The 26,296-nt window shown below is 37.5% G+C and overlaps 1 protein-coding gene across 3 annotated transcripts; it reads left to right on the top strand.

Moving 5' to 3' along the window:
* The first annotated feature begins 199 nt into the window (after positions 1-199).
* On the top strand, positions 200-26,130 carry LOC109010917 (protein HUA2-LIKE 3). 3 transcript variants are annotated; one of them, XM_035695629.1, is made up of 17 exons: positions 267-716; positions 1,275-1,357; positions 10,870-12,981; positions 13,149-13,614; positions 14,450-14,558; positions 14,658-14,770; positions 14,977-15,164; positions 15,245-15,713; positions 15,821-16,247; positions 16,367-16,533; positions 19,953-19,986; positions 21,982-22,043; positions 22,150-22,226; positions 22,346-22,407; positions 22,936-23,054; positions 25,560-25,727; positions 25,819-26,130. In XM_035695629.1, the coding sequence occupies exons 1-17, from the start codon at positions 594-596 to the stop codon at positions 25,849-25,851; spliced, it is 4,812 nt and encodes a 1,603-aa protein (XP_035551522.1). In that variant the 5' UTR covers positions 267-593; the 3' UTR covers positions 25,852-26,130. The 3 variants fall into 3 exon arrangements, with proteins under 3 accessions (XP_018847428.2, XP_018847427.2, XP_035551522.1); XM_018991882.2 differs by lacking the exons at positions 19,953-19,986; positions 21,982-22,043; positions 22,150-22,226; ... (2 more) ...; positions 25,560-25,727; positions 25,819-26,130 and adding exons at positions 18,272-18,321; positions 18,448-18,828 and having other exon boundaries at positions 201-716; positions 16,367-16,546; XM_018991883.2 differs by lacking the exons at positions 19,953-19,986; positions 21,982-22,043; positions 22,150-22,226; ... (2 more) ...; positions 25,560-25,727; positions 25,819-26,130 and adding an exon at positions 17,445-18,230 and having other exon boundaries at positions 200-716; positions 16,367-16,546.
* Positions 26,131-26,296: the final 166 nt, after the last annotated feature.

The raw sequence follows: 26,296 nt of genomic DNA, 5'->3' as shown, positions 1-26,296 counted from the left end.
GAGCTCAGACTGAGTTTAGAGTCAAAGCCCACCACAAGGGGCGGAAGGGCAGCACAGAACAGAACCTATCAGCTTTGGAATGATGATTCGTTGGTAAAAGTGGGTGACATGCACATGCACTCTGTATTGCCTTCCAGACAGTATCTAAAGCCGTAGATTCATACAAGGCCACACCCCCGCGCATGTTAGCCCACTCCTCTAAATCATTTGGAAATTACGCTCCCACCCAGCGTATACTAGCCTGCCCAGTGCCCACCACCTAACCAACTCATATCTTTCCGTGAATCCCCTTCTTCCACAACATCCAGTGATCCACCTCTCTCTCTCTCTCTCTCTCTCTCCTCCCTTCCTCCCTCTCTTTGTTTGTGCTAAATTAGGGTTTCCTGCGGAATCAGCCATTTCTTTCTCTCTTTATATCTCCCCCTTCTGAAACCCTCTGTGATATCAATGCCTGGAAATTTCTTCCTTGAGGATTCCGTACACGGTGCCAAACCGCTCCATTTCACGGGCTGTTTGGCCTTGTCTTTGGATATTTCGGTTCAGTCGGCTTCGACTCGCTTTCCCTGATTTATTGTTTAGGGTTCGAGTCCCCGATGCCGCCCAGCAGAAGGAAAGGGGTTAGCAAAGCCGCCGCAGCTGCTGCAGCGCGCCGGCAATGGAAGGTTGGCGATCTTGTGCTCGCCAAAGTCAAAGGGTTTCCTGCCTGGCCTGCTAAGGTATGCACTCTGCTTTATTTCTTTGAAAATTTTGGTTTTTTTTTTTTTTTTTGTAGTTTCGGATAGTAAGGTATGCTTTATTTTACTTATAGAGAAAAAGTAAGGTGTGCACTACCTTAGTAATGGCTTTGGATAGCATGTGGATATATTTTGTGATTTTTTATTTGCTTAATTATGTTCTACAGTTTGGGTATTCCCTTGTTTAGTAGTGTTGTGGATTTGAAGGACAAAGGTGTAAATTTGTGATGTTCATTGGGGTTCTATTCACGTGATCTTGGTATGAATATTTTGGAACTATTTTTAAGCTAAGATTTTTCTGGGTGAGTTGGTATCAGGCTCCGGTTCTGGTTTTATGCCAATATACATTTTTTTAAAGGTTAGTTTTATAATATACGAACTATCTAATCACTAATATTTGAAGTTAGAATAAATTTTGTATGTAAATTGTTTGATTTGGCTTGGGGTTCTTGAAGCTCACTTGAAACTTCTTTTGGAAGGCTTTAAGAATAGGGGCGGTGGTTATTTAATTTGGCTTATAAGGTTGATATCTGATCGCAGGTAGGAGAGCCAAAGAGATTGGGTTTCACAGCTGATTGGAAGAAAGTGGTTGTCCACTTCTTTGGCACCAAGCCGGAACAGATGTAAGTACTCTGGGCAATTGATATGATTTGATACATAGCTTTTGGATTTCTGGTAAGTTGTATTGTGGAATGCTTCTCTCCCTCTCCTCTTTTCCTTTTCAATCCGTGCTCTTTTCAATTCTGTATAGAAGGCATGAAAAGTTTTTCAGTTCCCCGCAATTGAAAGGAGTGGTTTCATCACATCTGAAGCTACCAATGGACTATATATATTTTCTGTATAGTGGGGGCATTATTGGTCCTTTGGATATCTACAAAGGAAGCTGTCCTCTAGTTGGTTTGTAGTGGTGTTGGCATGGTGAAAGGAGGTTGTCTTTCGTGCAGCAGATAAAAACATTGCTTTTTTCTACTTCTATAGTTGAGTACACAACTCATGCACACTGGATTGGAACCGCTCTTCTAATGTCAACCCTTCAATTTTGACTGTGTTAAGAATGGTTCTGATGCTTTCATGTATGTTGGTTGGAATATGGTTCCATTACTACTTTACTGATTATTGATCTCGTCGTTAACCTTTTGCTAGGGAATATCTTATATTGTGTTGTACTAGGTGAGTGTGCTCGTTGTGAAACTAATATGTTCTGATCTTTTGTTTCATAGAATAGGCTTTGCCATCACCCTCTATGCTGCGGCAGTTTTTTTGGTGGTTTGAATTCCCTGGAACTGCCCAGGAGCAGTTGGTTGATCCACAAAGCCAGTGGTAACTCCAGTAAAATTGTAACAAGCTTTTCTATGGATCTCTAATACAACAAAGTCTCTTGACATACATGCATCAATTTGGGGATTTTTTGCGTTCATATGAGAAGATTTGCTTGCACTTTGGAAATGAAGTCAGTCCATTTCATTTTTCTACAGGCTTTTGGAACCTTAAATCCTTTTTGCATAATAAAAACTTTCTGTGATTCTGTTCTGGTTTTGTTTTGGTGACCCGAATTCATCTAAAAACTTGTCATAATGATAAGCAGTATATGATGTCACTGTGTGGAAACTTGGGAAGTTATTTTATTAAATGTACAGAAGTATCAACTAAATTTTGAATTGCTATGAATAGCTTAGTTAAATCACCAAATGCAACCTGTTAATTGAAAATTCATATCTCCAAATACAATTTTGTTGTTGGACTATTGTGAATGAGATTCCCCTTGGGTCTTACTATTTTACTTATAAAAAAAAAAAAGACTTGTGAATGAGCTCAACTCCTCCTTCTAACTGGATGGAGGATGAAGACTTGGGTTTAAGATTTGCTTTCCAATCTCATAATGGGGTTTTTTTGGGTTAGAAACTTATTGACGTTTAAGAGCTGGTTATGGAGGTATGCCAAATGGAGGGAAGCTTTGTGGTTACTGGTGTTGGAAGCCAAATTTGGTAGTATATGAGGAAGGATTTTCAAATGAGGTTCAGCTCGTTGGGTTTGGAGTGTGGGTCAATATCAGAAGGGGTTGGGGATTTTTCTCATTTTGTTAGTGTTGAGGTGGGGGATGGGTTAAGAGTTAGATTTTAGTATGTTGTAGGAACAACCTTTGAAGGTCTCCCAGTTTTGTTTAGTTATTACTAGTTGTAAGGAGGCTTCATTAGTAGGACTTATGCAGATTTTTGCTAACAGACCACTGTGGAACATTACTTATATCAGATCACCACATGTTTGGGAGTTGAAGCAATTTCGTCATCACTGAGTATATTCTGTTAGGGTGAGCGGGCGGAGGATAAAATACTTGGATTCCTTCCAAAATTGAACATTTGAGGTCCTATCTTTTTTCGTTATGTGCACCCACCTGTGGGTAGCCCAAGTGGTAAGGGCAAACTTGTGTGCATGTGCCCCATGCCACATGTTCGATTCTAGCTGGGATCAAATTGCGATTTAAGTGGGAGGTCATGGCGGTGGGTTGCTGTGCTAGTCTTCTTGGGAGTTTAGGTTCCATTGGTGAGTCCTAAGAACTCTGTTGTGGGGTCATTCCCTTGTCATAAAAAAAAAAATATTATGTGCTCAACCCTTGAGTCAAAGTCTCATTCCCTTTGAAGGTAGCATTTTTAGGGTTGGATGGAAGCCCTCAGGAAGATTCCTATGGTGGATAATTTGAGAAATAGGCGACTTATAATAATGGGTTGACGTTGTATGTGCAAATGGATTATGAAAAGCACTAATTATCGTCTACTTTGCTGCAAGCCTGCAAGGTGGCTAGAGACTTATGGGTCATGCTGCAAAGGGTGATGGAGATGTTGATGTGTTGGAAAAACCTTTTTGGCAAGCCACGATAAGGATGGTTCCTTTGCGCTTAATGTGGTGCACTTGGTGGAGCGCAATGCTAGAACCTTTGATGCTAGAACCTTTGCCTTTGCCAAGTCTAGGAAAGAGATAGCCTCACATCTTGTACTCTTTTCCTTTTTGGTGCTTTTTATGCGTGCATTAGTAGCTTCCTTCCAATAGGTCCTAGAGTTATTAAAAAAGAAAAAAACATATGAGTTCTAATAATAATAAAAAAAGGAAGACCCTAGCTACCTTGTTTTAATTGAGATGGGGTACTTGTCCTATCTTATTAGGCCATAGCTGGGCCCATACTTGTCCTACCTAAATAAATGCCCAAATAAGTAAAGTTGCTTTTTATTTATTTATTTTTAATTAATAAGAATTTTATTATCAAGAATAGGCACAACCCAGTACATATGAAGTATACAAAGGAAATACCTACTACGCACTAGAAAGCAAGAAACTACGACAGAAGCAGATTCAGTACATTATCATCATTCTTTACAAAGATCCTAGCCCACAAACTCAAAAGTAGAAAAGAAAAATAACGAAGATCTTCAAAAGAACGCTCTTTGTTTTCAAAACATCTCTCATTCATTTCCAGCCATATACACTACATTAAACACAAAGGAATCATTCTCCATCTGGCAGCAGCACGTTTCCTTGCCTCGAAACCACGCCAACATGCAAGGAGATCTACAATTTCCTTAGGCATCACCCAATATAAACCTGTTCGACCAATAACCTCATTCCACAACGACTTTGCCACCTCACAATGTAAAAAATGATGATTTACATATTCACCATCCTTCTTGCACATGACACACCAATCAACTATACACAAACCACGTTTTCTAAAGTTATCCATGGTCAATACTTTCCCTAGAGCAACCACCCAATTGAAGAACGCCACCTTAGTAGGTACCTTCACCCGCCAAATGCTTTTTCAAGGGAATATGCAGCCAGAATGACAATTAAGCTCCTTATAATAAGAATTGACTGAAAACCTGAAATTTCCATCATGATTCCACAATAGCGTGTCCTCTCTTCCCTGCATCACTTTTGAGTTATAAATTCTTCCCAGAAAATCTAAAACAACATTCACTTCTTAGTCATTTCCATCTCTAATAAAGTCAACATTCCATATAATATTAGTATCTGTACATTGAAGGTAATCTGCCACAGCAACATTTTGATCCCTTGCAATTAGGGGTGTCAAATTGTGTTAACGGGTCTTGTTCGCGTCTTATCAGGACATGTATTTTTTACTATATGGGTCAATCCAAACACGACCCGTTAAGCTTATCGTGTCAAAATCTCAAACCGTAACACGACCTATTAACATAATGGGTTGACATGACATGATCCATTTTGACCAGTTAGTGAATATTGCTAAATAACCCGGCCCGGCCCGACCCGATTATGTAAATGGGTTGAATAGACCCAAAATTAATCCGTTTGACCTGATTAAGTTTAGCATAATTTTATATAAATGTTAAAATCACAATATCTATAAAAAATATAAAACTAACTACAAATCCAAAATTATAATCCAACAATTTTACTTTTAGGTATAAGGTTATAATTGTAATTTTAATTTTCTTAATTGGTCATAACGGGTCAAAATGGGTTGACCCGTTATCAACCTGTTAAGTAATTGTGTCTTAACGGGTCAATCCGTTTTGACCTGAACCCATTAAGACTAAATCTAAGTTCACTATTATCATGTCGTGTTCGTGTTGGGTTAACGGGGTGTATCACATATTGCCACCCTTACTTGCAATCCTGTAAAGGGATAGAAAATCTTATTTAAGAGCTGATTCCCCACACCAAATGTCATGCCAAAAGAGAATCTTCTTCCCTTCCTCCACCTTAAATTTAATATGTTTAGAAAACTCCCCCCAACCTTTCCTAGTACCCTTCCATAAACTCACCCCATACGCTTCTTTAACTTCATTAGAACACCAATCCCCCCACCCACTCCCATATTTAACAGCGACAACATTCTTCCATAAAGCATCTCTCTCTTCATGATATCTCCAAAGCCATTTTCCAAGGAGTGCTTTATTAAACAACCTCAAATTTCTCACCCCCAATCCTCCACAAGAAACCAGTTGACAAACCTTATTCTAACTAACCAAATGAAACTTATTTTCCTCTCCAATTCCTCCCCATAAGAAATTACGATAAATATTCTCAATTCCACTAGCAACCCTAGCCATTAAAGGGAAACGTGAAAGAAAATAAGAAGGAAGATTAGACAACGTACCCTTTATCAAAGTACTCTTTATCAAACTTTTCCATCCAGCCAACCTTATCTAAATCTTCTCAATAATCCCACCCCATATCAAAACAGATTTGTGAGGAGCCCCCAAGGGAAGACCAATATACTTCAGTGGCAGTGAAGGAATCTTACACCAAAATATTAGCCAAATCTGAAATATTACCTATGGCACCCACCGGTACAATTTCAGACTTGTTTAGGTTAATCTTGAGACCCGAGACAGTTTCACAACATAACAACATTGCTCTCAAAGATAAATTATGTTCTTGATTGGGCTCACTGAAAATCAATGTGTCATCAATGAAAAGAAGATGAGATAATTTCATGCTATTTCGTTCCTCATTGCCCACCTCAAAACCCAAAAAGTACCTTCCTTCTACCGCCACTTCCAACATTCTACTCAATGCATCCATGACAAGGGCAAAAAGAAAATGAGATAGCGGATCTCCTTGTCTCAAACCACATGAACTATTAAAAAATCCAACCGGAGTGCCATTCACCAAAATAGACAATCTCGATGTTGAAATGCAATGTCTGATCCATATACACTATTTCTCTCCAAAACCATATCTCCCAAGCAAAATACAAGAGAAAATCCCAACTAACATGGCTATACGCTTTTTCCATGTCCAATTTAATCAAAATTCTAGATTCATTAGATTTAATTATGCTGTCCACATACTCATTAGCAACTAATACCGAATCAAGAAATTGTCTCCCTCTTACAAAGGCATTTTGAGATTTTGATATAATATTTCCCAACACGCCACTCGTACAATTAGCTAACATCTTACTATCTTAGAGATTATCTTGTATACCCCATTCACCAAACTAATAGGCCGAAAATCCCGCATCTCCACAGCCCTTACCTTTTTGGGAATAAGTGCTATAAATGTAGCATTGAAATTTTTCTCAAATTTCATAAATGTATAAAATTAATGAAAAACCTTCATAATATCCTCCCGCACTATATCCCAACAAGATTGAAACAAAGCCATTGAAAAACCATCCGGACCCGGAGCCTTATCCCTTGCCATTCCTCTAACCACATTGAGAACTTCATCCTCTTCAAAAGCTCTCTCCAACCATTCTGCACTTGCCTGATCAATAGAGTCAAAAAACAGTCCATCAAGCTTTGGTCTCCATGAATATTCTTCTCTAGACAACTTCTCATAAAAATTGACAATGTGATCCTTTAATGACCTCTTGATCTGGAATGATGTTTTCACCATCATGAAGAACCTCAATTGCATTATTTCTTCGATGAAAGTTCGCCATACGGTGAAAAAATTTCATGCTTTTGTCACCTTCATTCAGCCAAAGGACTTGGGATTTCTATCTCCAAGAGATTTCCTCCATTAAAGTGATCTTCTCTAAATCATCCACCACCACTTTTTTTTCTCTCCAATTCCTCACTGGATAAGTCCCCCAACAGCTCCCTTTCCTCCAGACTTTGCAACTGCTGCATCAAAAGTTTCCTTTTATTTTCCGTGTTCCCAAACTCCTAAAGATTCCACTTCTTCAAATCTGTTTTTAATGCTTTAAGTTTACCAGCCAATACAAAGCTCGGAGTACCAGAAAAAGAGTACGAAGACCACCACATTCTCACCCTATCCACAAAACCCTCAGCCTCCAACCACATATTTTCAAATTTAAAATACCTTAGTCCTCTAAAAGTGCCCCCACTCTCCAACATAATAGGATAATGGTCAAAACACAATCTCGGTAACCCAAGAACCTGAAACTAGAAATCTGTCTAGCCTAGACCATGCCCTTCCATTGGACCACGTAAAATTTCCATCCACCGTCGGAAGATCGATTAAACAAAGCTCAAAAATCAGATCAGAAAAAGTATTCATGGCATGAGAGAAATAATTATCCTCCACTCGCTCACTAGGGAACCGAGTAATGTTAAAATCCCCTTCAAAACACCAAGGAACATTCCAACAGCAGTAAACACCCGCCATTTCATCCCATAAAATACTCCTACCATTATCCACGTTAGGACCATAAGTCTCCGCAAAAGCCCATTCAAATCCATCATCCACACATTTGAATCGACAAGCAACCAAAAACTCTCCCACATAATGATCTACAATCTCCACTAACCTCTTATCCCACATAATAATAATACCACCTGAAGCCCCTTTCGAAACTAATACAATCCATCCCACACATTGACAGCTCCGTAAACTGTTCACAAGTGTCTGATTAACCAACTTCAGCTTGGTTTCTTGAAAACAAATAACATCAGCACTCTGCTTTAGAATCATATTCTTTACCCGAAGACATTTTCTATAATCGTTCCGCCCCCTCACATTCCAAGGTAAAGTTGCGACTATGGTCATGCCAAAGGAGAGAGAGTTTCAACCTCTGGTTCCCTCTTACCGTTTTTTGCTATTTCTTGTTTTATAAAAAAAAAAAGGGTACTCTATATATAGATAGACATATGAGTGGGTCTTGAACCCAAGGTCTCACTGTCACTTTGATCATATGGGAGAAGGAGATGTCATTTTTCTAGGACCCCAGGTTCGCAATGTGACTTCTCATTCCTCTTCTTTTTTATGCTCAAAGTGACATTCTAGTAATTATTTTACTTCTTTCTTCTCATAATATCTTAGTTGCTAAATGCACAATTTTATGGAAAAAAAATCTTTCGAACTTTTAACATAGTTCTCCAAAATTGTCTGTTTAAAAATATGTAATGCATAAATTGAGGCACATAGGCTTCATTCTATTAATAAGGGTATTATGGGAAGTAATAACACATATAGGACAAGGACCAAGCTAGCCCTTCTTATGAAGGAACTATAAATTCCCAGGTGCTATGTAAGCTGGACTTTAGAGTAGGTCTATGATCACGTGAATTTGATATTTTTGCTGTATCTAGGAACGATGGTGTTGGTGGATTGCACACTGCATCTATATGACGCGATTCTTGGTTTTAATTAATGGTATCCCTTCCTGTTTTACAATTGTTCCCGTGGCTTGCAACAAGGGGACTTTTATCCCCTCCATTTTTTGTGGTGGTTATGGAAGCTTTGAGCAAAATGTTATGCGCAATGGTGGGTAGGGGGTGCTTATTTGCTTTTTCAGTGGGAAGAAGGAACACGAATGGATTGCAAGTGTCTCATCTTCTTTTTGCGTATGACACCGATATTTTGTAAGGATGACCAACAACAAATCCATCATTTACATTGTTTTTTTTTTTTTTTTTTGATGCGGTATCAGCTTTGAGGGTCAATTTGGTCAAGTTAGAACTAGTCCTGATTGGCAATGAGGTAGACATTTGGGCATTGGCAAGTATCCTTTGGTATAGGGTGACATCTTTGACCCTGAAGTACTTGAGTCTTCCCCTGGGGGCTTCATACAAGACAGTCGATTTGGGATGACATTATTGAGAAAATGGAAATGCAACTAATAGGTTGGAGACATCTTTATCTGTCAAAAGGGGTTTGGATCACTCTCATCAAGAGCTCTTATCGAGTCTATCCACTTATTTCTTGTTCTTATTCCCAATCCTAGTAGGTGTGCAAGGCATCTTGGAGAAGCTCTAGCTGGACTCTTTGGCTTGGAAGATACACAAACATCACCTAGTCAGGTTGCCCTTAATTTGGGCTCTAGCTCCTAGCAATGGTTTGGCAGTCAAAAACTTGTTCATGTTTGACAGGGCATTGTTGGGAAAGTGGCTATGGCATTATGTAATGGGAGAGGGGCTTTATGGTGATTAGTCGTGGAGGTAAAGTATCGAAGCATGTGCGGTGATTTGTGCACTAATGTGGTCAATGGGCCATTTGGAGTGGTGGTGCGGAAAAAAATTCCTCGAGGGTGGGGGGCTTTTTTATATGAGGTAGGTATATGTCAAGAATCAAGTTTTGGTAGGATGTGTGGTGTGGGGATCAGGCCCTTAAAGAAAATTTATCTAGATTTGCATAGTACCTCATCATGCAGGGAGGTCTCAATGGTTGATTTTTTTAGCTGACTAATGACTTCCCACAAGGGAATCTCCTTCATCATATTGGTGTTGGATTGGGAAGAATCCGGCAAGTGGACTCTGTCACTTCACTCCGCAAATCATTTTATCATGTCCTACATCTGCTGGTTATACAGTCCTTTCCCTTGAAAAGTATCTGGAGGAACAGGGCTCCCTCAAAAATGGCTTTCTTCATTTGCATGACGGCATAGGGTAGATCCTAACAATGGATAATATTAAGAAGTGACACATATTGGTGATGGATTTGTGTTGTATGTGCAAGAAGAGTGGAGAAATCGTAGATCATGTATTGCTTCACCATGAAGTGGCTATAGGACATTGTGGCAGCAATATTCCAGTTTCTTGGAGTGGAATGGGTGATGCTATGCCGTGTGGTAGAGCTAATGGCGGCTTGGGGGGGCTGTAGAGGTGAACCATAGGTTCAAAAGTTGGAAGGATGGCGTGTTTGTGTTTGTGTTTGATGTGGAGTATATGGAAGGATTGCAATGCCCGAAATTTCAAAGATTGATAAAGTACTTGAAACACTGCAAAATTGTTATTTTTTTAACATCTTTTGTGTTGTGTGGTCTTTACATGTTTACTATTCAGCTGGTGCAGGGAATATAAATATATAACCTTTTCTGAAATAATGTCATATTAATATGTCACCCCAACGTGGTATACTTGTAATAGTGACTTCTACTTTTTTTTTTGTAAGAAATGATGACTTCCACTTTTATTTGAGGTTTCTTTTCTTAGTTACTCTATATTGAGAGCTAATGCAATATGGATTCTGATATAGGAGTTTGTCATTGTAACTGTTGCCTCTTGCCTTGTATCTCTTTTTAACTTTTAGCATTTTCATTTGGTGGTGAGTTTACTTGTTTGCCTTGGACATCCATTATTTGGTGATTTTAAAACCTCTGATTTTTTTCATTCAGGTATCTTATACGAGTCTAATGTGAATTTAGGTAGTGACTTTCCATTATTCTAATGGATATTTTTTTATTCAGAGGCTTCTGCAATCCTGCTGATGTTGAAGCATTTACTGAAGAGAAGAAACAGTCTCTTCTGGTCAAACGGCAGGGCAGGAGTGCTGATTTTTTACGGGCCATACAGGAGATTATTGATAGTTATGAGAAGTTAAAGGAACAGGACCAACTCAACAATTTTAACTCCAATGATGATTTGACACCAGCAAAGAGCAGGGATTCAGTAGATTTATCGGCCAGGCACCTTGGAGAAAATGATCAGAAAGAAGCTTCTGAAGCAACTCTTAATTCAGAGTTAAAAACTTCGTATTCTACAATAGATAAAAATGAGCCAAGTCTTCCGGTTGAGGGTACCTTAGATGCAACACCCAACTTTGATATGCTTAATAAAGAAGCCTTGGGGGAGGAATCCGCTGATACCGCAGTGGTTACAGAAACACCTTTGTTGACTACTTACTATTCAAAAAAAAGATCTAGTCTCTCACAACCACGGAGCAGTGTCACACAAACAAAGGCTCAAAGGTCTAGAAGCTCATCAAGGCTGGAATCCCGTCGATCCCAAAGCTTCATGATGGCATGTAATGGAGGTGGCAAGAATGCTGGAGACATAATAGCCAATGTAATTCCAGATGGTTCTTTAAGAAGGAATAAGAGGATCAGGAAATCATCAGATGTGTCTGAGTCAGATGATGTTGATTCTGCTGCTTTTGTTTCAAATGGTAGCATTGAAGGAAATAGTTCTGAAATTGCCACAGTTGACTCTGATGCCTTCAGTCTAAATGAGGGTGGCACAATAGAGTCTGGTTGTAAACTTGAGCACTCTGACATGGTTGTTGAATGTTTGGATGGAGATTTTAAGTTGAGCAAAGCACTTGATCTTCAAATAAAGGCTGTTTTCATTAAGAAGAAAAGGAAACCAAACAGAAAACGAGTAACTAATAATACAGCTGGGCCTCCCGCTACATTGGACAAGGACATGGGTTTGGAGGTTTTGGCACAGAATGCCAGTCTAAATTCACAAAGTTATGAAAAATTGAATGAAAGATGTTTGAAGGAAGATGGAGATGAGCACCTACCTTTGGTGAAACGAGCAAGGGTGCGGATGGGAAAATCATCTTCTGTGGAGGAGCTCAGCTGCTGTTCACAAACAGAAGGGAGAACTATGGAGGAATTGACGGTTAATCGATCAGAGCAGATTGGCATTGCTGCGAAAGGTGAAAATAATAATCTTGCTGACGGGGACTCATGTTTAGTGAATGGAACTCTGGATAATGTATCATCACCTTCAGATCGTTGCAATCAACTTTTGGCAAATAGAACTCTGCCTTGGAAAGTTTGGAATGAACAATCATTTGGCTGCTCAGTGGATGGTGAAGCTGCTTTACCTCCATCTAAACGGCTTCATCGTGCTCTGGAAGCCATGTCAGCCAATGCTGCTGAAGAAGGTCGAGTATGTAATGAAGCATCACCTACCTTAAAGACTCTAGATAGCGGCTGTTATATCCCTCACATGGCTGGGGAAAGCAAAGTAGGGAATGGTCTGGATTTGCTGTGTATGGACTCTCACGGCAGTATTTCTACTCAAGTTGGTGGTTCTGGATTCGCTACAAGTCTAAATCCAATAATCTTGGAGGAAAATATTAAATCATCAATGGATATGGACTTCTGCAATCAGCCGGTTGATATTTATAAGACCCAAAAGGATAAATCTTCCAAGGATGTCTTCCCTGATGCTGGGGACCATGTTGATTTAGGGTCTTTTGGCACTCATGCTGTTAGAACTACAGTTCCAACACAAAGTCCAGGGTATTTGTCTCCAAATATTGGTGAAAGACAAGCTAATTCTGGTTTTAATGAGACTTCATCGGTTCCTTTGTCATCTCCAAAGAATGAAGGAGATACGGAAAATACGCAATCGAGCAATTGTAAAACCAAAATTTGTGATAAAGGTGTTGGTCCTTCAGAGAATACTGGGGTGAGTGCAGGCCCTATCTCCTGTTTTAAAGAGATTCTTAAAGCTTCACCTAGGAAGTGTTCCTTTGCACTTCAGTACAGGGCAGAGGTGGGTGCCAGTTGTGAGGATGATAAATGTTCGGAGCGTTCGCTGGATGAGAAACAGAAAGTAAACGGCATGTAAGCATATTTTTTATACCCTACCATATTAAAGATCACATGAGCTCTATATTTCTTCTTAGAACTAAATCTAAATACTATAGTAATTTCTGCTCTAATTACTTATAAAAAAAAAAGAAGTATTTTCTGCTCTAATTGTTCGTTGCTTTCGCACTTGTTTGTTTTAGGTGTGAGGTTGTTAAAGATGTCAAACATTATCATTCAAAGGAGCGTCCTAGTTCTAGTTCCTTTTCTGATGATCACCTTGGTGAAAAGGACATCTTGGGCATCAGGTCAAGTCCATCAACAACAGATGCGGGAGATTCTCTTGCACAAGCATCTTCTCTCCATACCTCAAATCATAACATGTCCACTACAGATAGTAGTACTTTTTTTCAAAATAATGGCAGCTGTACTCCTGATTTGCATCTGCATCTGCATCGCAAGAAAACTTTGTGTGCTTCACTTGTGGAAGAAGAAAAAATTGAGTCAGCGGCAACTCAAAGACCAAAATCTGTAGGCAATCATGGGGAGGCACATGTTGCTCTATCATCTTTTGAGGCAATGCTTGGAACATTGACAAGGACAAAGGAGAGCATTGGTCGGGCCACACGCATTGCTATTGACTGTGCAAAGTTCGGTGTGGCTGCTAAGGTAGGATGATGTTAAAGCTGTGGAATGCTCTAATTTAATTAGGAAGGGTATGAATTGAAGGATGTGTCCTTTGTTTTTTCCCCTTTTCCCTTTGAACTTTCCTGTCGGCTCTTGTTAAGCAATTGGCACTTTTTGTAAAGTGACAATTCTGTCAGGGATGAGGTAAATAATAAAATTCTTATATAATTGTTTCTGGGGTGTAAGAAGCTTATCATATGTGCTATGAGTATCTCCTTTTGAAATTTTATATGCGCAGTAATTGATCCAGTCAATCTTTTGCAGAGTTCTTCCTAGGTTGATTTTTGTTTTTTGGTTTTTTACAATTTTCACTTTTTGTTTCTTATGGTATAGTTTCTGGGGTGGATGACCCTTATCAATGTGTGCTGTGAGTACCTCCTTTTGAATTTTTATATGCACAGTTATTGAGCCAGTCACTCTTTTATGGAGTTCTTCGACTGAATTCTTTTTTTACAATATTTTTTTCCTTATTTTCTTTTGCTCTGAATTTTTCATGTGTAGGAAGAACTTCAGAAGGGTGAGTATATATGATATACCACGATTCTTGTTTATAGATTACTGACTAGTTGACAAGAACTGCAAATTTAGTATGATTATACACCATTCATAAAGCTTGCCAGTTTATTACACACTTTTACAATCATGCTTCTCCAGGCTGTAAAACGCATCTTATGTTATCTGAAGAGTTCTCTTGGCCCTGGCCTAACCCCCTGGATTGTCTTTCATTGCATTATTTTAAGTTGCAGTTGAAGTATAAACTGCTGTATGGACTGTGTTTCATTCGATCCATTGTTTACTTTTTTATTTTATAAATCAGGTGGTGGAAATCCTTGCTCGAAATTTAGAAACGGAATCAAGTTTACATCGGAGAGTGGACTTATTCTTCCTTGTAGATTCTATTACTCAATGTTCTCGAGGTTTGAAAGGTGATGCATCTATTGTTCTCTTATACTACAAGAAAACTAGTTAAATAGATGCAAACTGTGAGGGATTTGTTGACGTTAAAACGGAGTTTGAATTTTCAGGTGATGTTGGTGGTATCTACCCTTCTGCTATCCAAGCAGTGCTGCCACGCTTATTGTCAGCTGCTGCTCCTCCTGGAAATACGGCACACGAAAATCGTAAGCAGTGTCTTAGGGTAAGTGAAATTCTTTTTAAATAAGAATGACAAATTCATCTCAAATTGTGTCCTGATTTGCTTTATGGTTCATTTTTTTTTTGATAAGTAAGAAGATATTTTATTGATATAGAGATAGGCATAGCCCAAGTACACAGGAGGTATACATGTGATTACACCTATTTAGGATCTAGCATGCTACTTAGCTCTTCTCTTTTTTGGTTTAGGTTTTGAGACTTTGGTTAGAAAGGAAGATCCTTCCAGAATCCATTGTACGTCACCATATGCGGGAATTGGATTCCCTTAGCGATTCATCTTCTGCTGGTCCCTACTCTCGGCGCTCATCAAGGACCGAAAGAGCCTTAGATGATCCTGTTAGAGAAATGGAGGGTATGCTTGTTGACGAATATGGAAGGTTTGAATTTACTTGATATGTTTTCGTTTTATCTCATTTACTCTCAAAATACCTGTTTCAAGATTTTTTATGTTTTACAGCAATTCAAGCTTTCAGCTTCCTGGGTTTTGTATGCCCCGTATGCTCAAGGATGACCATGAAGGAAGTGATTCTGATGGAGAGAGTTTTGAAGCAGTCACGCCTGAGCATAATTTCGAATCTCGTGAAGAACATGAATCTATCCCTGCAATCAAAAAGCATAGACATATCTTGGAAGATGTTGATGGTGAGCTTGAAATGGAGGACGTGGCTCCCTCTTGTGAAGTGGAATCAAGTTCATCTTTTCAAGTTGCTGAAGTCAATGCTGTTCAGACTTTGCTTAATCAGTATGAACAGCATATTCCACTGCCCTTTGCTCCCCCACTTCCTCAAGATGTGCCACCTTCATCCCCACCACTACCATCATCCCCTCCACCTCCTCCTCCTCCGCCACCCCCTATCCCCCCTCCATCTTCTACGTCTGATACCTACACCAATGGTGTTGATTCCCAGCTTTACATGGATACACATGTGCGTCCCTGTTCTTGGTTGTTTTTTCTTTCTTTCTTTTGAGTGTTAATATAGAACTGAACTCATTATTTGCTCTTTACTTTTTTGATTTGGGTATGTTCATGAAGAATATCCGAGACAACTTAGTTCAATCTGTGGTTCAGAAGCCTGTTGCACCAAGAGTTGACCAAACAGTACATTACTGTTCTCCTGAATGTAGAGATCCTCAAATGCAGATGCCTGAGTCTGCCTCCTGCTCTTTCAGCAATTTTTCTGTACAACCAGTGAATAACGGTCACCAAACTAATGGTGATACCTTGCGTGATAAGGCCTACTCTTTACAACCACCTCAGCCTGCACCATCAAATCAGTTCTCTTATTCTCGGGGAGATCAGCGTGTAAGGCCTCGGAGGGATGTACCTCCGCCTTCCTACTCCAACAGATTCCACCATGTGCAGAATGTTGGTAGAGAAAACTCTTATAATAACCACGAGAGAATGAAACCGCCCCCATATGAGCTTCATGAGCGCTGGAGGTTTGCTGCACCCTTTTCAGGCAAGGTTCTTAAGTGCAGTTACTGAAAAAAGCAGAGCTCTGTGGGAATGTCATTTTTTGCTTGGGTATCTTTTAGTAAAATATTTTAATTAACATTTCATGCTTTTCCCTCCACCCAGGTGCAAGATATCCCGACAAAGGAAAAATGTCATATGCGCCTGCTCCATTTGATGGCCCTCCATGTGAGCCCACAAGATTACCATGCCAGGGATGGAGATTTCCCCCTCGCACAATGAATCACAGAAACTCCATAACTTTTAGACCCCCATTTGATGGTCCAATTCCAGTGGCAGGCAGAGGTATGTTGTTATTATATTTTTTGGAATTTATTTAATAGGGTAAGTGACAGTTAAACAATCATAGTTGCGTAGGTGGCAAAGGTTTAGGTTGGATGGGATTAGATGGGGACCATGCTTGGTTCAAATCTTGTCAGATAGAAGAATTTCTTGGAGGCGCTTTTTTCTTCTTTTCCTCCTTTGCCTCATCTGATTGCTTTACTCTCAACTAAAAGTAGAGAAGTAATTCTGGAAAAATGGAAATTTCTAAAGTAGTTATCCAAAAAGTAATGTTCAATGGTCTGCTGAAAATGGAGTTATTTGAAAATGAAAAGTAGTTGTTCTTGATGTTACATTTGGGCATGAAAGAAAAAACTAATCCCTACAAAATAAAAAGTAAGAGAAAAAACCAAGATTCTTCTACTTTATGAAAAATAAGAAATCTTCAATTTAAATCAAGTTATTGTTATTGTCAGTCCACCTGCTTATTTTCATATCTATTATTATTTTCCATTTTTCTCCCATCTATTTTCTTCTTCTTTCTCTTCTCTCTTTCCTTCTGTTAAAAGTGGACAGGACAATAGGTAGCCATAACCATTAACCACACACCCAAGATAAAAACCAAAAGCACTTAGAGCGCCATATATATGCCTTCTTTTTCTGATCCCCACCAGCATACCTAAAGTTGAACCTCTTTCCCTCCCTCATTCCTACTTTCATTCTGTCCTGTTCTTTCTTGTTCCTTAAGTTTCGTTGTCTTTTGATGATCTTCTGATAGAGTAGTATTAGAGTTTGGGTGTGGTCTTGTGGTTTTATAGCAAGGATTGGACTGTTATATTGGGTTTGTGTGTGAGAAAGGTTTTTTTTTTTTTTGTGTGGGGGGGTTGATTGCCACTGACGCTTGGGATGAATGCATGTGCAGTGGCTCAGTGAGAGCCAATTTTGGTGGAGAGGGGCAATGGCCAAGGACCTATCTAGTTTGGGGATGGAGATGGGGTATGAGGTGATTGGGTGAGGTGGGGATATTGGCTTTGCAAATGAGGAAACAGGCCAGGGAAGGGCGCCCGAGATCAGTTGTTATGTCTCTATTCAATAGATATCATTTTGCAGGCCCATTCCCCTGGCAGGAACTGCTCCTTTCCTTGAGCTCCCTGTTTAGTTCCTCCCAGTCATTGATGTGCCAGTGGGCCTCCATCATGCCCTGATTTTGTGTTTGCTGCCACAGCTTTGCATTCCCTGGAGAGATGCGTTGTTTCATAAGTCGTCGTGTTTTTGGCAGTGGAGTGCAGAAGTAAACAGTTTGTTAGTATCAAATTGTGTTAAGTTGTGTTGACAATACACACTCAACTCACTGTTTTCACCTGCTTCTGGTAATCTTCCTAGTGCAAAGCTAGCAGCAGAGATTGTGGTTTCCATGTCTGGCACTGGCACAGTGATTGAGGGTGGGCTGGGGGGAAGCAAGAAAGAAAGAAAGCCTCTTTTTATAAGCAGTGAAACCAAATGGGGCTTAGCTATTGGATTTAGTGTTTCTTAGAAGCTATTTGATTTAGTGTTTTTATATCTGTACCAGTGCTGTACTTGTAAAAAAAAATATGTGCCAGTGCTATCTCCATAATTGGATCATGAGTTTACTCAAATATTGTATTGCACTGCATGCAGGTTTTTTTTTATATTTTTTTTAATTTGTGCATCACATGTAGGTTACTAAATTCTAGTGTAAGGATATAGTCAGCGTGTCATTTGTTTCAGGTCCAAGCTTTTGGCGGCCAAGATGAAGTTTAATCTAGCTAATCGGACTGGTATGCCATTGTTATATCTACATCAAAAGATGGAAGTTTCCTTTCTCATTTCTCCCCAAAAGATATCATATGTGACCAATATTTGCTTGAATTGCTCACATTGTTGGTTTGTCTCATAACTGTTAGGTATGACCCGTTTTTTCATCTGGGTTATGCGGCTTGTTCAAAAGGATCAGTTCGGTATTTTATACCATTGTGTTTACGCAGCAAGGCAGAGATCTTCAGAAAAGGGTTTGGTACAGAAGAATGGCATGTTGGCATGCCCGATATGTATATATGTATTCTGTTCTCTCTTCTGCAAATGCAGAGTGGAAGACGTTCATGTTAGAGATTTTGGAGAGCTGTAACTATAGGCTGCTGTCATTTATCTTTTCCCCCTTCCTTTTCTTTTTAAATTTTCTAGTATAATTTATTTCCTGGAAGCCCTTCGTAGGGATTGTTATCAATATATATATATATATATATATATAAATATATTTCGGGGCCAGTTGTTGAAACATTTTTACTTTTCAATGCAATCATTTTTGGGTATTTCTGATTTCTCCTTCACTGCAATTAGTTCATACACGGTAGGCAACACATTTGTTTTCACAAAGAAAACAAATGAGATGAATTGAGATTAAAATTAAAAATTAAAAAAAAATATTGTTAGAATATATTTTTTTAATATTATTTTTGTTTTGAGATTTAAAAAAGTTGAATTGTTTATTTTATTTTGATAAGAATTTATAAAAGTTGTAATGATTAAATGAGTTGAGAGAAATTGTGAAAATAAACGAGGCCAAATTCTCAGTATTGGTTGGTTGTGATGTAGGCAACGAATTTTGTTAAGATTTTTTTTTCTGTATTTTTTTTTGGGGAAGACTACATTTAATTTTAATATTTTTTAGGAAAAATTATGTTTTGTATCTATCAACTATAAAGTGTCTCCACCATTTCTAGATTTGTAGCTTAATATACCAAATCCGGTAATTGGCTTATTAAATTATCAACTCTTGATAATTAACACTTGGTTAATATATTAAGAGCAATATTACGTATAGTCGTGGAGTGCGTAAGTCGTTCTGAAAAAGAGTAGGGTTTACTATTAAAAAATTAATTTATTTTTATGTAAGTTTCGTATTTATTCATTTTTTTAAAGCGACTGCACGACGTTTGTACACTCACGAATGTAAGTATAATTTTTCATATATTAATTAATAGAAAATAATAGGATTCGAGTATACCCATAATTAATATATACAAGAAATCACGCCAAACTCCAGTCTCTTTTGGAAGATAATTAGTTGATTTATTTCATCAAACAGGTTGTGCTCACTTATCTATAAACAATGGGAAGAACTCATATATTGGTTGACTCTTTATCTCCAAAATTACAAATCTAGCATTACACTTATCTCCAAAATTATTGATCCAATGCACACAAGTCCCATCTTGAAAATTGATCACAGACATGTTAGCACTTATCGGTTGTATTAACATAAGAGAAAAGAATAGTAGAAAAAGAATATATGCAGAGAGTCCGAGACGGGGAATATATATATATATATATATAGACCAATTCTATTTTTTATTTTATTTTATTTTATAAAAATATAAACTCCTCAATATTGACCATCTGTCATTTAGAGGTGTCAAATCGTGTTAACGGGTCGTATTCGTTTCGTGTCAAGACATATATATTATACTATATAGGTCAATCCTAACCCGACCCGTTAAGTTTATCGTGTCAAAATCTCAAATTCTAACACGACCTAATAATATAACGGGTATTGTCGTGTCAACCCGTTTTGACCTATTTATGTAAATAGATTGAAACAAACCCAAAATTAACTTCTTTAATCTAGTTAAGTTTATCATAATTTTATATAAATGTTAAAATCATAATATCTATAAAAAAATATAAAACTAATTACAAGTCTAAAATTACAATCTAAACAATAAAAATATCGAAATTAAAATCTCAACAATTTTATTTTTTAGGTATAAGGGTATAATTGTAATTTTAACTTTCTTAACGGGTCATAACGAGTTATAACGGGTTGACCCGTTATCAACCCCTTAAGCTATCGTGTCTTAACGGGTCAACCCGTTTTGACCCGAATCCGTTAAGGGTAAACCCTAACCCGCTTTTATCGTGTCGTGTTCGTATTGGGTTAATGGGTCGTGCACATATTGACATCCCTACTGTCACTAAACATTTATTATTAAAATCTTAGGAATTTTTGCAATATTTTGATACAAGGGCCTATTTAAAACTTCAATTAGATTAGACAAAAGCCAAGCACAAAATTGCTATATATAGGCCATAGCATTATCATGCGGTAAAGGCATGAAATGGCAGGGAACTGTTATCAATTTTTTTTTGAAATTTAAATTTTATAATTTTCAATATATCAATGACTGACACGTAAAAAAATAAAATTTTTTTATTATATATTTTTCTTAAGTAGAATTAGCATTTCTCTTTTGTATTTATTTGTTGTCACGTGGTGAGCGAAATGGTGCAGCCAGACTCTACCGATATAATTTCATTAAACGGTGCACACCTTCACAATTTTCAATTTGTTTTAAAGAAAAATTCTATTAATTATTCCTACATCACACACCACAAAAGATTTTTTTTTTATTTTTTAATTTTTTTCTTACTAAATACGTGATATATGAATGATGAGTAAAAAAATTCCTTTAATTAAGTAAGAATAAAAAAAATTATAAATTCATATTTTTTACTTAGTTCTCATATTTTTCCTACTTTTTTCATAAAGAATGGCAAGACTTGCATATTCTAGAATTATAGAAATTATTTTCTATTTTTTTATTCTTGAATTCAAATGCCTTTAATAGTAGTTGTGAATTATAATTCAAAAAAGTTGTTTAGTAGGGACCAGTTATGATAATAAATTCATAAGAGAAATGCTTTGATCACAAAAGAATTTCATAAAAATAAATCTATAAATTGACGTGATTTGATATGATAAGTTAAGTTATAAAGTTACTTTTATTATAAAGTAAATCTAACGTATCAAATTGATTAATGTTATATATGAATCTAATTTTGTAAAATATGTTTGTGTTTGTAGCACTTATTAATTCATAATATATTATTAAGTGATATAACTAAACTTAAATTAACTCATATAAACTTATTAGACTTTATATTTATTATTTTTATATAATTAATTTTAATTTACAATGATAATATATTAAGTATTAAAAAAAAGGAGAAACGTTAAATGTGTAAATCTTTATGAATATTGAATATAGTTATTAGTTATTTACATATATTCATTCATATGTGATCTATTTGTCTTGTTTCAGACAGACGATAATAAAAAGAAGGTTTTTTTTTTTTTAAATTTTTTTTATGAATTTGTGTTTTTTACTAGAAAAATCTAAAAATGGAATGCAAATGGCCCCGTGGGAACTGGGAAAGGATAGCTCCCGGGATTTTGAATTCAACCACCCGTAAGGTTCCAACACTACGAAAATCAAGCTCCTCAACGTAAGCAGGTGCTGTAACGTGAGGCACTCCCGAAGTCCCCCCCCTCTCAACCTCAGATCTTCTTCTGGTGCTCCAATCTCAGAAGGAAAATCCCGATAAATCGAATCAGCGTCAAATACATAAAACAAGAAAGGTCAAACTTTTCCATTCCAGAGACGCAAACATGGGTGCTTCTCAGTCAGTCACAGAGCAATCTATCCATGAATTCACTGTCAAGGTAACATTTTTACATCAGTTCTTTCACAAAACCCATCACCTTCTTGGTCTTTTCTCCCTATCCAACATAATCTTTCTCTGAAAATTTCTTTGTGGGAATTGGGCAGGACGCGAAGGGTAAGGACGTTGAACTCAGCATATACAAAGGGAAGGTCCTTCTTGTGGTTAACGTTGCATCCAAATGGTTCTTCACCTTCCCTTAATATCCTTCTTCTAATTTGGGTCCATATTTATTAAAATGCTGTACAGATTTATTTTTTTCCTTCTTTTTTAATTCTGGGTTGGTTGATTTTTTATAAACAGTGGGTTTACAGATTCGAATTACACCCAGTTGACTGAGCTTTACAGCGGATACAAGGACAAAGGTTTGTGCATATGTATTAATTTTTCAATTTCTCTAATATTTATATATAAGCATGCATCTATGGCCGTATGTACTTTTGTATTCTGTGTGGCCAGAGGAGCTTTGCGACCGCCCATTATTGATTTTACTGGATTTTCATATTTTTGTCAGGAATTATGAAAACTCCATGAAGAAGTCTTATTTAGTCTCGTTCTTTGTCAAAGACCCATGTCAGATTTTTCTTGTTACTGACTGCTATTCTTTGAGGTCTTATGAAATAGCCGCATTATGATATTGTTATAGAATTGCCTAAAATCTAATTTATTGGCATTTTTAAAGGAAGTATCTTGCGTGATCGCAGGTCTCAGATAATTTTGTTATGGTCATAGATAGTTGTTGTTATGGCTTATTTAATATATTCATTAGTGCTTAAGTTTTGTAGTGATCAACTAGGTGATCAGATTCGTGCATGAGACCTTAAGTTGAAAGTTTATTTTAGTTTTTTCTTTAAATTTGTGTATAGTTGACAATATCTTTCGGATGGTTGCAGGTTTGGAGATCTTGGCATTTCCATGCAATCAGTTTTTAAAACAAGAGCCTGGGACAAGTGAGGAGACGGAACAATTTGCATGCACAAGATACAAAGCTGAATATCCAATATTCCAAAAGGTAACTGGGTTTTCTTTTCCATTGTATAGTGCTCAATTCAACGACTCTCCATAATTACTTATAGATCAATTCCTAACACGGCCTGTGTGTGACTTAGCAACTGTCTACGGAAAGACTTCCCAATCCAATCCAATCCAATCCAATTTAAATATCTGATTCTGCCTAGTATTTAACTGATACGAGATTTTATGTACACCCATGAATGAGTTTAAAATGAAATCCAAATTCTGAGGTATCACATACAGACACAACTTGGATGCTCATGATGTTTGGAGTTCCTTTTTTATTAATTGCAAATTGAAGGGTTATTATCACTTTATTTTTTGGAACTCCATTTCAAAAGGATGAAATTTCATATTGCACCTCTGAACTACCTCTGTATTTTCATCTTGCACGTTGAACTATCACAACAGCCACTGGCAACTGGGATCCTAGATTACCAAATTTTGAAAATTTGCACCATTGGTAAGATCACACTAAGATCGTGCCACATCCTATTTGTCAGTAATCTTAACAATCAGATCTTAATCTGTGGACAGATTGTCAAGATTCGATAGTTTAGGGTGCAAAGTGAGAAAATGATGATAGTTTGGGGGTGCAAAATGTAGTTTCCCTTTCAAAAGATATGCTTTGTCATAAAGATACTTTTAACTTGTAAAAAAGAAAAAAACTTCTGCAGAAACTTATTCTCCTCTGTCATATGCTTTTATAAGTTCATGTGAATTATAAACCCCTAGGGGTTGGCTCAAGTGATAAAGGCCTTGGGCTTGGGGGTGTGCTCCCCCCAGATCTAAGGTTCAAATCTCCTTGGGTGCAAACAATCTCTAGGGACCATTGGACTGGGGGATTTTTCCCTTGAATTACCCGAGGTGCACTTACGAGAAACTCCTTGTCAAGGGCCTGTGCACCCCCGGGATTAGTCGGGACGCTATTCCTGGACACCTAGTGCCAAATAAAAAAAAATTTCATGTGAATTATTAATTTTGAAAGAGAATGACTTTAACTAATAAGAACTGACTTATAAAAAAAACTAATAAGAACTGAAAGTGACGGCTTCAGTGACAATTATTGTTTGAGATGGAATCATTGTTTTCCTATCGGTATGGACAGTTCAAAAGATATGTCTCTGGCATCCATACTATCTATCAGGTCATCCGCTTCTTATCATCTAGACCCTTGAAAATATCCTTTTTCCAAGGTTAATTATGTATAATTAGGAAAGAGAGATGCCTCTTTATACCCCCAAAAGTTGTGACGTTGAGATCAGGTTCCGTAGATACCGGTTGCTGTTTATATGCTAGAATTTATCGTAAGTGAGTCAGATCTCTTGCGTATTCTGTCTTGGGAGAGGCACATGCTACCTCAAAAGAGCTTTTTGTGGTGCATGATTATTCTGGATATCTGATTGATATTCTTGCACAAGACAATGAAATTACTCGGGTATTTTTTCTTTTTGATTATGCCAAAGAGTTTTTTTATTTTTTATTTTTATAAAGATTTGTGCCAAACAGATTTCTATCTAGCTTTGACCTTGATCACTTAGAAGTAGCAGTAGGTTTCGTAAATAGATGGGCCAGCTTAATGCCCTGGACCACAGTGGAGAGAACCTACTCCATTTGCTGATAAGATGGTGGCTGTATCTCCTCTTCGTAACATAATAGAAATCAGCAGGCGGTGATGATCAATTTACCTGCTTGGTATCTGCCTGCTGCACTGCATTGTGATGTTGGCTCAAGACCTGGCCCGTTGCATTTTGTTATTTCTTATTTTATTTTTTCGGGCAAGTACTGGCAGTTTGCATTGCAGTCTTCTGTCAAATATGATCATTTTGAGAGATGTATCTCTTCTTTCTGTTAGTACCAATTATGAAAAACTGTGCAAAGGGAGGTGTTCTGGAGACATTCCAATCGAAGAGTGATCGTCACTGTTTGCTGCCACAAAATATGGGTTACCCATGATGGAACAAAGGAGATGGTTACAGTTTTAATTGAAGTTGAAATGGGAAGGATAGCACTGTTCTTTTACTAACACAGACTCAATACGTTTTCTTGTTTCCTGAGTTATTTTAAAAATTATTCTCTCTCCCCGTTTCAAATTCAAGAGGGTGAAGGACCAGATGCATAGCTCAGTTTTATTCTTTTTTAGAAATTTCAAAACAATGACTGAGGGAACCACCAAAAATGGACTATATGATTGGACTCCCAAAACATGTTACAGATGCAGAACAAATTAGTTTTAAAAATGGCTTTTTGTATTACTTCATGGAGAAGAATGTAAGAGTTGGCATTTCATCAAAACTATTTTGTTTAACTTTCATTTATGCAATTGTGAAAGTTTATCATGCGATTTATGATCCTTGTTCACCCATGCTTATTAGATTAACTATTTTGCAATTTGTGATACTCACACCTTGGGTTCAGCTTTAATTTGGATTAACAATTCCATAATTTATGTATGCCTTGGATTCACTTGTTAACAGTGGATCTCACTGTCTTTTCCATCCAGGTTCGTTGCAATGGGCCAAATACAGTGCCTCTCTACAGGTTCCTCAAAGCAAGTAAAACTGGATTCATGGGGTCTAGGATAAAGTGGAATTTCACCAAGTTCTTGGTGGATAAGGAAGGTCATGTCATCGAACGCTATGGTCCAACCACTACTCCTTTGTCCTTTGAGGTATCTCTCTCTCTCTCTAACCCACACACCATTGTGTGCTTGCCATCAAGTATGCTCATTACCCTATTGTTTATTGGTATGTTTGACGCAGGCCGACATCAAGAAAGCGCTGGGAATTGCATGAGACTTAAGTAGTTGGTTCAGCTCGAATGAAGAAAGTTAATTATGGACATCAATAAATTAGCAAATGTACTATATTGGAGCCACCATCCTCTGCTGTTACCTTTTAGACATTCTCATGTCACATATCTGTATTTTCTTTTTGGTACCCCACTTCAGCTGTCTAGTTTTTATTGTAATTGCCAGGTTCTATGTTTTTGTATGGTTTGAATGGCATCAGAACTCTGTTCATTTGTTCAATGTAAGTGCAAATTATTGTGTTTGGAACAATGTTCATCAAGCATGTGCATTTGTCAAGGACTTTATTAGAGAGCTTGAACACAAGGCCCATCTCCACCTTGATAACAGGATCAGTATTCTCTAAGAAGTTCCACAGTAATGTTCAAAACAAACAACGTTGACCACGTTCTCTCTCTCCTTTTCAGCCATTCTTCTATATTCCTTCCCCG

Source organism: Juglans regia, chromosome 11 (assembly GCF_001411555.2).
Source record: "Juglans regia cultivar Chandler chromosome 11, Walnut 2.0, whole genome shotgun sequence".
NCBI classification, from domain to species: Eukaryota; Viridiplantae; Streptophyta; class Magnoliopsida; order Fagales; family Juglandaceae; genus Juglans; species Juglans regia.
The sequence above is the reverse complement of the archived record's forward strand: the minus strand, read 5'-3'. Positions and strand labels throughout refer to the sequence as shown.

Excerpts from the sequence above, each read along its gene's own strand:
- LOC109010917 (XM_035695629.1), top strand. The coding sequence starts at position 594 with ATGCCGCCCAGCAGAAGGAAAGGGGTTAGCAAAGCCGCCGCAGCTGCT. Across the intron at positions 12,982-13,148 it reads AAACAGAAAGTAAACGGCAT|GTGTGAGGTTGTTAAAGATG; the intron begins GTAAGCATATTT and ends TGTTTGTTTTAG. Across the intron at positions 14,771-14,976 it reads ATCGTAAGCAGTGTCTTAGG|GTTTTGAGACTTTGGTTAGA; the intron begins GTAAGTGAAATT and ends TTTTTGGTTTAG.